Source organism: Pithys albifrons, chromosome 2 (genome assembly GCF_047495875.1).
Source record: "Pithys albifrons albifrons isolate INPA30051 chromosome 2, PitAlb_v1, whole genome shotgun sequence".
NCBI lineage: Eukaryota > Metazoa > Chordata > Aves > Passeriformes > Thamnophilidae > Pithys > Pithys albifrons.
In genome coordinates, this window is record NC_092459.1 from 85895090 (window position 1) to 85908945 (window position 13856).

The following is a 13856-nucleotide window of genomic DNA, read 5'->3' on the forward strand; positions in this document are numbered from 1 at the left end:
GCCCCAATACCTGTGATATATTTGAAAGTACATAGAGTCATCACGTGTTTTATTGAATGAACAGTAAATTTAATTTTCTGAGTTTGGTTATGTGTGAAGGCCAAGGGGAAGTGACCACCACCTAAAAAATATGAGCAGTCTCTCCCCAGCTTCCTTTTCTGTTTTTGTATTGCCATGTCTGATTTTTTTTTTAAGTTCTGCAGACTTTTTAAGCCAAGAGCTGAGCTGAGATTTGGAGTCCAGTCCACTTTCCCTTAGCAGGTCAATTAGACAGACTGGAACAATTTGCCAGTTCTTCCTGGCATGTGCTCATGAAAGGACAGGTGGAATATTTACTATTAAATAATCTCCTGTATTAGTGAACACTGTGGGACACAGCTGTTCTTTCTTAGAAACTCTTGCAATTTATCACATACCTGGCTCTTACCATAAACTTCTCTGAGGAAAAGAAGTGATTTGAAGAATGCTTAAGAATTATATTTAAAAGATGTTTTCAAAGGTGGCTGTAGTTGCATATCTATCATAACACCTGCATTGTTTCTTTTGCTCTCAATTCACTCTTAATAGACTCTTGAAGAAAATAGATTTGAGTTCTGATGAGAGAATGTTCTTGCAGATGTGACTGTCTTTTAAGCTGGTGGTCAAGTAAATAAGCAATAAGTTTGATGTTCATGCCAGTGGTTGAAATTTAACAAATTAAGTCCTGGGAGTCTTCAGGTTTGATGGTGGCAGCTGGAAGTTCCCCCGTGGGTATGATTTCAGTATGTTTCAGTATGTTTGTAGTAGACTGGGAGCAGTGCAGACTGACAGCATAAGGAATGATGTGCATTGTTTTATCTTTGCCAGGGATAATAGAAGCAGCTTTTCAAGTGATGAGTGTGAGTTAAAATTATTTTCCAGTAGCCAGTCCTGTAAGCCTGAGATGAGTGCACACCAGAACGTCAGATCTTCAGTTGTGTAGTTTGTAATCACAGAATTGATTGGGTTGGAAAAGACCTCCGAGATCATCAAGTCCAACCCTTGGTCCAGCTCCAGTCCCTTTACCAGATCATGGCACTCGGTGCCACGTCCAATCTCAGTTTAAAAACCTCCAGGGATGGTGAATCCACCACCTCTCTGGGCAGCCCATTCCAATGCCTGATTACTCTCTCTGGAAAGAATTTTTTTCCTGATCTCCAACCTAAACCCCCGTGGCAGAGCTTGAGCCTGTGCCCCCTTGTCCTATTGCTGAGTGCCTGGGAGAAGAGACCATACTTTATAACTTTGATGGTCTATGCTCTGTTCAGAAGATAACACCTAAAATTTGAAGGCAAAAGTGCCTATCTTGATGTTAGTCATGGTCTGATACATTCTTTAGTTTGCATAGTAAAAATTATTTACTAACAAAGGAGATCGTACAGTCTGGCGTGTTTGATTCTTTTTCAGTCCCTTATACGTCAGCTGGTAGAATGGAGTTTGCCTTCCCTGAATTTACATCTTCCACCTGTGCTGCAGGCAGGTTATATATGTCAGGGGACTTATTTTTAACAGTTTCATGTATCAGAGTAGTTAGACTGTAGGTTTAATAAGGAGGTCAAGTTTAGGCTGAGGACACAATTTTTCCAAGAGTTGTAATGAGGGTATTTAGAGAAAAATCAGAGTATTTGCCTGTAACAGTCTGTGTTTCGTTTTGACTTTTTTTTTTTTTTAAGCCTTGGTGTCACTTATTTTTTAGTAATTTCTCAGAACTGCTGGACAGGGTTGGACAATCTTTGTTAATGTCTTTCTTTTATATCCACTTTAGTATTTCGCCTTGCTTTTTGTGATGTCTGATAATGAGCTTTCAGATGGGGATAGTAAATGAGTGAAGATCACTGGAGAAGAATGTTCCTGTTTTGGGTTTGGTGGGGGGTTTTGTTTGGGTTTTTTAATTACTGTGGAAAAGACAGACTGTATGGGGAAAGATACCTGAAAGGTACCTGTGAGTCTGTTCTTTTCCCCTGGTTTTTTCTGTGGTTCTCTGGGTACAGATGCTCATACTGGGATTGATTTTCAGGCAATGCTGCTGTTTAACGTGCAGAGAAAACAGTTCTTGGTCACAGTCAGAAACAAAACAAATTGAGGACTCTGACAAGGTCCTGAATGTTTTAACTAAGAGTGTTTTATTGGTGTAGCTGCATTAATTACCCAATTTGAATATTTGGGAATGAATTACTGTTGTTGCCTTTTAGAATTTTGAGAAATACAGTTTTATGTAGTATTTTGAAGAGGTATAGAGAGTTGAAAGATGAAAAAATAAACTCAGAATTATCTAGTATAAAAATGCCAGTGTTCCATTAGGAATATATACTTGCCTGATAAATCCAATTCAGCACTGGTGCTGTCAGTCTGGGTTGGTTTTTGTGTACTCTGCTTGTTCTATTGTAGTGCCTATGGAAGATACCTCATGTTGTTCACTTCTTGATCAGTGCAGTGACTGGAGCTGTGACCATATAGCTGTGAAAGGGAAAGGAAAAGTTATATTTGTCTATTTAAAAGAAAAAAGGAAAAGCATCTGTGTAATTATTAACAACATTTACATGTTATGACTCAAAATACTTTTGTTTAATTGTATTCTTTTGTTTTGATGGTTTATCTATTTACATAGAAAGTTAAATGTGCAAACATACATGCAGTCAGCTGTCACATTACAGAGAGTTATATTTTTAGCAGTTGTTTGTTTTGAAACATTTCCATTTTCTCTGTGGAAGAAATTAATCAACATAGACTTGTCATATGCCAGTTTTATTCAGTAAGTCAGGTCCATACTATCTTGAGTTAACAAGTAATAAAAAGAAAATGCCAAAATCTGGAATACTGTCCACTAGAACAATGCATAGGTTCCTGTTTATCCTATTTTTGAAGCAGCTTCACTGCTACTTAGTTTTTCTAAGGTTGAACCAAATTGTGCTGCTACAATTAGAAAAGACCAGTAGCCAGATCTATGAGCCAGCTCTGGCTCATGAGGAGATTGAGTGTAACAGTTTAGAATTTTCTGTTGTATCAGAGGTGGGCAGGTTTTATGACTGTATTTAGCAAGTGACTTCTGTTGTAATTGCTCTTGGAAATCAGGCATTTGCATTCAGAACACTGAAAAAAACCAAAACATTGACACTGTTCTGCATTACATCATTTAAAAGTTGTTTCTTCTGTTCCAACCAGAAATTCTGAACACTGTGGTTGAAGTGATTTGGGCTCAGGATGTTTATTACAGATCTATATTTTAATGTGCAGGGTTTTAGCCCAGTTAAATATATTTGAATGTATTTTTCTATTCTGAATAAAATTGAAACGAGTTCTGAAATAACATGGGTGTATAAAGTACAAAGTTGAGGCAGCTGTTTCTCCTGGGCATCTGAGTCATAGGACTTGAGCGAAAGAGCACATTTACTTCCAAGTCCAGTTTCTGAACTCTACCACATTGTTGAGTCATTAACTTTCCAGCATCCTTTAATTGAAAAAAGAATGGCGTTGACCAATGTTCCCTGGGTCAAGCTCAGGTCTCAGGAATTTTGTTGAATATCTAGGGAGCAGCTGAGATACTCAAATGTTAAAATACCCTTCATATATTTAATGTTTTAATCACAGCTTAAAAAATCCCCAAAACAAACAAACAAATTCACCAAAACAATGTTCCTTCTTTCCCCAAAAGCCTATTCAGTCCTTCAAGCACTTGCATTTGAATCTGGATTTCTTAACTCTGCAGATTTCCACACCCCCCACATCCCTCACCTTGGGATTTGTCTTTCAAGGGACTGATTTGGGATGTTTCATGAAGCATTCACGGTTCATAACCCCAAAGAGTTTCAGGGCTGAAGGTAATTTCGTGGCCAGCATGTGCTGTGTCTTAGGAGCTCCTGAGAAAGCAACTTTGTATTGAGCACTTCTGAAAAGTAGATGCTGCTCTGTAGGAACTAGGAGTGGATCTGCAAGTCACAGCTTATCACGTCATGTTTCACTGAAGTAATGGTGGTCAGTGTATGGCTGCTTTTGTATTTCTCTGTTTGTGTTTGTGCCTGGGTGCAAATTTATGGGAATTTATATTCAGATGAATGTGTTATCAAGTCTGTTATTATCAACCTAACTCTCGCTTGTGTATGGCCAAACTTGGCGAACACAGATTTGGGCAGGGCTCTCCCCACGTGGGTGTGCCCTTCCAGCCTGCACAGTGAATGTTTTAGGTGAGGCACAGCGTGCACAGAACTGACCCCACCGTTTCAGTCCTGAGGTCCATCTGCCACGGCAGAGCGAGCTTGGACAGTGACAGTGAAGTCCTCGGGACTGTCACAGCACCCGGTACTAACCGGGGCTGACCCTGCTGAGCATCTGAGATGTGACGGGATGGGATGGCAGGGAGGCATTGAACTGCCAGGGGACGGTCCCACTGAGACTCGAACTCAGGCCCTTGTGATCCAGAGTCCAGAGTGCTTTCCTTTACACCACGGGACCGCCCCAGTACTCTCACTTGTAGTGTTGTGGCATTTTTTTTGAGGGCTTGTTTGCTTTTTGTAGGGGTGTTGCCAGACATGTTTGTATTGGTTTGTGCCTTGAACTCTTTGTTGTAAATTTTACCTGATTTATTTAGTCTTTTTCAAACATTTCAGAAGTTGAATGTTTAACACAGAAACATTATGAAGGAATGTTTTATAAGCAGTTTTATGCTGGTGGGAAATGCTGCATTTCTTGGAATTATGCTGACCTTTGGCCTTGTGGTATTTTTTAAGTTACATATGAGAGGAGATTCTTCTGAAGTTTGAATATCCAAAGTGGTGTTCTGATTAAAAACCCCCAGTGCTTCTCTATGCTTTTACTGGGCTTAAATTGAGCAAGAATTAAACATTTTCTTACTGTGTATTCTAAATCTTGTAGTTCAGATCTGGAAGTGTTTCAGAAGGGTTTCCTGGCAAGATTTGATATATAATTGGCCATACCTTTTAAGTCAGGGGGCAAAATGAATACTTTCTTGAGGTTTCCTCCATATATTTCTTTTTCAGAGAATGTTTGACTGCTTAGTATCTATTACTGATCCTGTGGTAAATGGAATAACACAAATGGAACAGATTGAGTGCTGCTTATCAGCTGAACATTCATTGGAGTGTCTGATCTGAAAAATAAGATAATATTTAATACGGTCTCATATTGTAAACCTTAACATGGTGATTGTGTTGTCATAGGGCAATGTTAGTTATTACCTGCAATACACAGAAAAAATAACGTTCTAGAAGAATTCATGAAAGTTGGGTAGATCACAACATTTAAATTTTATTCTGACTTCACCAAAGGCTTCTTGGACTCTCTAATACTTAATATTTCAACTTTTTTACTGTCTTTTTAAATAGTAGGCTATAAATCTTCACAAAAATATTTGAAAGAGTTGGCAGAGGAATCTTTGGTGTATTGTTTTGCTTCTGAGTTGTTTTTTTTTCAGAGAAAGTGTAGAGATGTATATTCATGGAAATATGAACCATTTAGCCTTGGCTGGAGGGCAGCAATGTTGTAAGCTCAGCTAGAAACCTACTTGGAGCAGATTTAAGTTTTTAGAACCTGTCTTGGCTGGTTTAAATACACTGGATTTTTTGCAGTTGAAGAATTGTTGGAGAAGGCTGTGAATTGAAACTCTCTCAGTGTTTCCGTGTCAGAGCCCGTGTGTTTTGTAAGAGTAAGGACCTACTTTACTGTGAATTTTCGACATTCTCCCCTCCTGTGTGTTTGTGCTCTTCTCTGGACTAATTGTCAACAGAGCACTTGAGTGTCTTTGTGTGTTTAAAACATAAAAAGTGTTTCAGTCATGGAGTTTTTAAAAGATGCTTCAGTGAAATTGAAAAAAATTATAAACCAGAATGCAGCTGCTTCATTGGGCTGCATCACCGTATCTTTGGAGTGTGGAAAGCTGTCAGAAGGGCATTGCACTTGTACATGGTACTGTTCATAAAGTTTGCCTTCCATTTCATTTCAAACTGAGGTAGGAATGTGTCACTCACAAACTAAAGCAGCATTTCCAGCAGCTTACCAAGAATCTTGAAATTAAAAGCAACATATAAATTGCTTGTGGTGAAAATGAGAAGCCCAAAACCAGAATACTCAGAGTTTTCAAGCAAAAATCCCTGTAGTAGTTTGAATAATTAAAAAAACCATCTTACTGATTACAGTTTTCTAATTGAACAGAATTCTTAATGCTGTGTGTATGGGTATAGAACAGCTGGTGAAGTGGAGGATATTGAATGCATTTGTGGGATATTTAATTTCAGATTTAGTTCACTTAAATACCTGTTTCTGAATGCATGTGGCTGCTTCTGATTGCCAAGGTCTCTGTAGGTCCACCTGCATTTAACATGCTCCACTTCTGCTCTTCTATTTGAAAGGAATTTGGCATTCATCATTCATGAAGAATAATTGAGCTGCCTCAGTTTGAAAATATGAATAATTGTTTAAACTGTCCAAAAAATCTTGCCTGTATTCCCTTAACAAGGTCATAAATTATGGAGGAACTATAAATATCAAATATGCAGCATATATGAAATCAATGGCACAACTTCTCATTTCGAAAAGTAAAATGGCTTTCTTCCGAAGCAAGTTACAGGATGTACAGAACTTTCAAAGGACAACTAAGGGTCTTATTAACACAGCCTAATTAACCTCCCTCCTGTACGAGGTGAAGTGTTGCACACAATAAGCGAATGATGAAAAGTGTAAGGGAAATACAGAGTTGGATCGATTTTCTTTTAATGATAAATTATCCTTCTAGTGTGGTTGGATGAAAGTGAACATATGTGCTCTGTGGTTTTGCTTTTACTGTGTGTCAGGATTCAGCTCAGGGTGAACTCTTGGCAGAGTTATAAGCCTTTGAAAATTGCTTTATAATGGAAATGGTGACAGATCATTAACTACAGTGGTATGAACGCATTGATTTAACATATGTATAGTTGTCCTAAGTTGCAAAACACATGACACGGTATGTGCTGAATGTATAAGGAGTAACTGTAGTCTTGACTGAGTAATCATGTGATTCCTGTTATGTTAATCTTTCTCAAACCTACAGCCCCTGATGATGTTGGACAGGGATTGTTCAGGGGCTGAGCTACATTTGTGCTGTAGTGACACTGTGATCCCACTGTAATTTCTGCACTGGAAGGGGACCAAGAAGTGAAGCGTTTCAGATGATGCATTTAATCACCAATGCAATTACAGTCCCACTGAAGTTGATATGTTTTCCTGCTACCAAGTCATAGGAACTTCTGAATCATAACGAATCATTACTAGATATGCTGCAAAACCTTGTTCCAGATAAAAATGCAGAATCTGGGATTTTGCAGTCACACCTAATTAGCATCTGTGGCTTAAATATCTTCAGAATTAAATGTCTAGTGCACGAATGCTGAATGAAAGCACTTTTTTCTCCAAAAAACTTGTTCTTCAATCATCAAAAGACAGGTGAACAAAAATTATTTTCAAGAACTATGATTATTCTACTCTCGTTTTTCAAACATTGATAATATATACCCATACTGGAATCTTATTTATTTTTACTCTGATGTGGCTGCATGATCCTTGTTGATGAGCATCTACACTAATAATGCTAGTTCACAATTACCTCAAGTTCACAATTACCTCCTGTGCTAATAAATGTGAAACTGAGCATTTTGTATTGTCCTTTGGCACTTGGGTAGAGTGAAGCTAGCATTAGTTTTCAGTGTTTCTGGTTTTCTTTATTTTTCATCTTAAAATGAGATGGGGAAGCTGTGAAGCACCTGACCACCTGTTGGAAAATGGAGGATTTTGTTACAAAATCTTCATTATTTATTAGGTGTGCCTATCTGAGTTTCTTGATGAAAAGTTGCTTTTGGAGACTGAGTATCTTGAGATCAAGGGCGGTCCCGTGGTGTAATGGAGAGCACTCCGGACTCTGAAACCCAAGGACCTGAGTTCGAGTCTCAGTGGGACCATCCCCTGGCAGTTCAATGCCTCCCTGCCATTCCATCCCATCACATCTCGGATGCTCAGCAGGGTCAGCCCCGGTTAGTACCGGGTGCTGTGACAGTCCCGAGGACTTCCCTGTCACTGTCCAAGCTCGCTGGGCCGTGGCAGATGGACCTCAGGACTGAAACGGTGGGGCCAGTTCTGTGCACGCTGTGCCTCACCTAAAAAATCCACTGTGCAGGCTGGAAGGGCACACCCACGTGGGGAGAGCCCTGCCCAAATCTGCGTTTGTGAAGTCTGGCCATACACACACACATCTTTAGATCAGCCAAATTTTGGTATGCTTGTTTTTAACTCTTCGACTGCGCAAGGTTTCCACATGTAACTTGTTCCTCAGATTGAGATTGTCTTATTTGATTCTGTCTGTTCTGTTCAACTACTGTGTATCTAACAGTCTTTGAGATTTATATCTGGAATTCAACTGCATTCTCTAGGTCTGATTTCGTATTGATAGCCATTCACTGGGAGAGGAGAAAGGAAAACCAAACTTTCAGTGAAGACAGAGCAGAATTCGCATTGATTTGGATGGCAGCTCACAGTGGTACACTGTCAAATGGCAAGGAATAAAAGGAGAAGTTGGTAATACAGAGTGTAAAATTGAATAAATAACTTTGAGTACTCTTAGTGGAGTAGCTAAGGCTGCTCCATATCTTTTTATAAGAATGTACTGAAAGTACCATATGGAAATTGAAAACTGAAGTAATCTCTTCGGTTTTCTTAATTAGTTACATATCAGTTGTGGTATAGGATATGAGCATGTCTAGGATTTGAAATATGTGACATGAACACGTCTAGGATTTGAAGTATGTGGGTTTTAATATTTAATGCCTCTTGCTGGCTCACACTTTGCATTATGCACCTTTAACTGGAGGTGCAAATGTCCCTCTCATTGAGATTAGGACCTTGTAGTGGTCTGTGCATGTGTCTGAATGCTCAGATAGTTTCCTTTGCTGTGGTGATTTGTAGGTGGAACAGCACAATTAAGGGATGATGGTTTGAATACCCTCAGACGTGCATTTTTTTTACACATGATTTATTTCCTACTAAAAGTATAAATATGTTACAACTTCCAGGATTTCCCATTTCTGTAAATTCCTTCCTCTTGCGAAGTCCCCATGTTATTGTTACTGCTTTTTTGGCTGTGTTGTTAAAGGAGTGGTATTTTTCTTCGGCAGTGGAGGCTGTTTTAATACCCACACTTTTTTCAGACCGAGCCTAGTGGAACTGTTGCCTGCAATCATTTTGGAGCCTCTTGGGTGTTCCAGCTGGCTTGAAGTATCCTCTGCCTCTAACTTAGTCTGCATTTGACCTTCTGAGCTGGCTTCACCTTGTGGTTTTCCAATCTACATGATAATTTTGTCTCCCCCTTTAGTTAAATGGTTTCTTTTTGACAGATGTAAGGACCTTCAAAGAGGGTTTAACTTTATATGCTACCTCAGAGATAATACCACTCTATTTGACTTGATTTATCTATAAACATGAATGTCTTTCTGAATATCAGTTTAAATTATGTACAAGTGGAGATTATAAATTATCAGTATAAAACTGGCTTTGTAGGGTTATTGTACATATAAAATGTATACTCTGAGTAATTCTGGATTAGGGGCTGTTCAGCTTGAACCTGACTTTTATGGAGGAAATCTGGGAATTACTGTAATAGGTCCAGTTAAAAACCATGGTGATTTGTTATCTGATTCAGAAGCATGTGGAATATCCCAACCTGTGACAGAAGGGTGTAGAAATGTTGAGTGTTAGCTTAAAGACTTGCAGTCTAAAACACCCAATTCTCTTGCCAAGACTAACTTTGAGTTCTAACTTTGTTGTGCCTTGTTCACTGTTACAGTCATGAATTTACTGTGTGTTCCTAGAAACAGGAATTGTATTTCCTTCCCTAAAAGTCACCTGTGACCATCTTTTTCCTATGAAGTGGAAATAGAGGGCTGTGTCATGACCAGGACTGTTTGATATTTCAGAACTTCGAGTGTTTCAGATAAAAACTGTCTCTAGAAATAACAGTTATTACAGACATCTGATATATTTGAGAAGATTGTTGGGAACAAAGAAATTTTATATTTTTGTGTTCCTCCCTGGCAGTTTGAGCTTCTGGTGAATTGTGGAGTCTCTGAGAAATAATTAATATAAACCAGTGATGTGGTTAACATGATGTGCTTAATGAGAGAGCAGCAATGTGCAAGTTTGCTCAATTTTAAGTCTGGTGAGTGAACACTTGCCTGCTATAAAGAGGCAATGCTAGAGATGGAGGATGGATTTACAGTAAACGATGTTTTATTTGACAGACAGTGACATGCTCTCAGATAATACTTTGTAAGTTTGCTGTATGTAAACTGTGTAATGCATTTTCTTTATTAAGATATTGCTCTAATTGAATGCTACATTTTCAAAAAGAAGCTATAATGCTCTTTTCTTAGTTCAATTACAGTGATGATGTATCTGCACTCACATAAGTGACTGTAAAAGAAACTAAGGGGAAAACAAACATTCACAGTTTAGATTCTAATCGTATGTAGCAGCCTCCGACTGATTTGGATGCCCTGAAAAGGCATATAAAAGGATTGGAGAAAAAGTGATCCCTGAAAGTGTAACAGTGAACTACAGTTATTGAGCTTACAAGGTCACTGGTCCAATAGCACTGTCAGAAAATTTAGGGGGGTTTTGTGTGTTACAAGTGAATGGCAGCCATTTTCCTTTTTTTTTTCACATGCTGTATGTTGTGTTTGATTTTCCATTGTTGGTGTGCTGATAAGTAAATATTATATGAGGCTTTGGATTGATATTTAACAGCTGAGATTGTTGGTCATACCACTGAAAACATTTGTCATTGCCCATTCCAATGTCATCAATATGAACCCCCTGAACTATGCCTTTCCTTTTCTTTGCTGCCCCTGGGGTTTAATGGCTTTGCAGAGAAGCTCCTGCCTGGCATTTTGAGCTGCCCCAGAAGGTCTTACCCATAAGCAGCGAGTGCCGAACAGCAGCACAACTAATGCTGGAGGTGTTGGCTCACTGTGCTGGTTTTAATTGCAGTTCTGTTGAAGGCAGATAATCTGTGCAGGCTGTCAGGGTAGATATTGAATCTTTGGGTATTTACCAATCTGATGATGTATTTGTATGGCTGGAAATGCTGTTCTGCTTTTCTTTTCCTGGGAATTAACTTTTCTCTTGTGCACATACTGATGCATTTAAAACTAACTTTCATGTGTTTGTGGCTCTTGCTATAGCTGACAAATGCTGATGTCTAAAATCTGCAGTGATCTGTCTTCTTACAGAATTCTTGAGCTTGATGTAAACCAGCTTTCAAATGTGCATGAATTGAAAAGCATCTGTAATGTTTTGATGTGACTAATACTAAGATACGATTGACCAAGTCTGGATTTACTTTGTTACTGGAAAGTCATTCAAAATAACCATCTACAAACTCTATGGGGAGGAAAAAAAAAGATCTATTATTCTGATGCATGTGTTCATTTGTGATATAATTGCTTTGACAAAAAGTGTCAATTTTTTTCTCTCAAGATAACAGGCAGTTTTTTATAATTTATGTGTTGTTAAGGCATGGACTTCCTCTCAGAATTCCATCCATGTTAGGCTGGAGATGGAAAACAACTGTTTTGGCAGTGTCAGTTGTTTCTGCGTGTGTGTATTTCTGAAGGTAAAGGTGCAGTTAATTTGGCTAAATAGTGTGTTCCACCTGGAGGGTGCCCTAAGGAGGCAAAAAGACCTCATGGACATGGACAGTTTTGGCACAGTCTTGCCTGTCAGTAGGTACTTTGAGACCTGTTCAGAGTGGCTTTAATACTTCCTATAATGGCAGAGCTGGTTCAGGAGTACTGAATGACTCAAATATTGTGTGGTGTCCACAGAAACCAGGTTTTCTTACCTAGAGTTATTTCAACATTTTCAAGAATATCTCCAGATCACTTTGTGATGTTAGAAGAGAACTTTTTGTAAACTAGAAGAAACTTGCTCACCCATAGTCTATTGCTCTGGATATTTTCATGGTAGTCCTAGAGAGGTCTGTAGCCTTCATTTTTTTTTTCCCTGTGAGCCTCCTGACACTGAGGTTTGAACAGAGAGAGTAATCAGGCATTGGAATGGCCTGCCCAGAGAGGTGGTGGATTCCCCATCCCTGGAGGTTTTTAAAGCGAGATTGGACGTGGCACTGAGTGCCATGATCTGGTAAAGGGACTGGAGTTGGGCCAAGGGTTGGACTTGATGATCTCGGAGGTCTTTTCCAACCCATTTGTTTCTATGATTCTATGAACACTTGTGGCATAATTCCATAGTCAACTTTGGAGACAACTGGGAGGCTGAAGATACTGCTGTTGTTTTCCAGTTGTTTTTCTCTCAGCCACAGTTTGCTGCCCTCAAAGCTGAGCCACCCTAATGGATCGTATGAACTATTGTAGTCCATGTCAGTGCAGAGTCAACCAGGTTATTTTAAATCACTGCTGGATGCAGCTGAGGGTAGTAATGAACAGCTTGAGGTAATAACTACTTAAGCCGTTCCAGCTACACTTCCAAGAGCACATCTATCTGTGTCCTTATAAGTGCAATACTTTAATCTCTCCATTGCTGTATTGTATTCAGGATTTGTCAGGACTGCAGAGCTGTTGCCAAGGGGCAACTGATATTCAGTGGAATGTATTGGCACTTCCTGTCTATCATCATATTGCAATAGACAGATTGGAATGATGAATGTTTGACATACACATTGAATGGCACAGGAAGCTTATTTTCATATATGAGGTAAATGTGTGGAAATCATGTTTTGGAAACTCTTCAAATTAGAAAGAGATTACACACGAAGTTTCTTCCCTGACTCTGTTTCTAGTTCAGGCAATTCTAGCCACTTATGTTTGATTTTTAGCCATTTAAGTTCTTACCCTATCTGTACCTTTTCTTCATTCCCTCCAAAACTTCCCTCTATTGATTAGAAATATAATGAATTTTTTAGCTCTATTTTTTTTTTATTTTTTGCCCAGGTCCAGCAAGACTATGAATCTCTGTTCCAAATGCTTTGCTGGTAAGTGCAGTAAAAGGTTTTGTGTTTTTGTTAGATTATCAAAACCACATTTTTGGCATCTCCTTTAGGATTTGTGCATGAATTTCTCTCTTTTCAGTGTATTTATATAATCAGATTTTCCTCGCTTCGGTGCTTCGTTTATTTGCTACTCAAGAACCTCTTGTGTAAATACCCCCATCAAACCTTGTTCTTGAAGTTTATGGAACTTTGGTACATCCTTGAACTACAGAGCTCCACTGGCAGCACAGTTCCTATATGGTTGGTGTGGGTTTCAGAATGTCTGAATTGTAATTTGGAATTTTATAGGGTTTATTTTGTAATAACCTCTGATATATAGAGTGGGTAAAAATGAAAAGCTGATGTAGAACACCTCATTCTGTTTCTTTTAACTTACAGCCATCAGCAGGCCATCGATAGGCAAATTCTAATTTCTGCAATGTTTTGTTCTTATTGTAAGGCCATTGCTTTTGTGTAAAATCTCAGGAATTGTTACTGATGGTTTTCTCTTAGCATCTTTTAACTTTGCCTTCCTGAATTAATCTTTTCATATTATTTAGTATTGTAAACTTAATTATAATTAAATCCTGTCATAGTTCATGATTTTTAATTTGTCTTTGGAGAACAGATAAAATTTTAAAAAGGGGCAGCATTTTTTTTTAAACTTTAAAGCTTTTTCAGCATTTTTTAACAAAAAAATGAACTTTGATTCGTACATTATAGATCTTGAGTTCAGCATCACTGCATTAAACAAACACATGGAAAATAAAGATTGTCAAAGGTTGTTCAGCAAAATGATGTATGTATTTCTCTGGCTTTT

The 13856-nt window shown here is 38.5% G+C and overlaps 1 protein-coding gene across 1 annotated transcript in view; it reads left to right on the forward strand.

The window, feature by feature from the left end:
- ZFAND3 (zinc finger AN1-type containing 3) overlaps positions 1-13856 on the forward strand; it is a 137349-nt gene that overhangs the window by 22530 nt on the left and 100963 nt on the right. The window contains exon 2 of the mRNA XM_071576688.1: positions 12999-13039. Within this exon, the coding sequence (XP_071432789.1) occupies positions 12999-13039 (41 nt within the window). The remainder of the gene's footprint in view (positions 1-12998; positions 13040-13856) is intronic.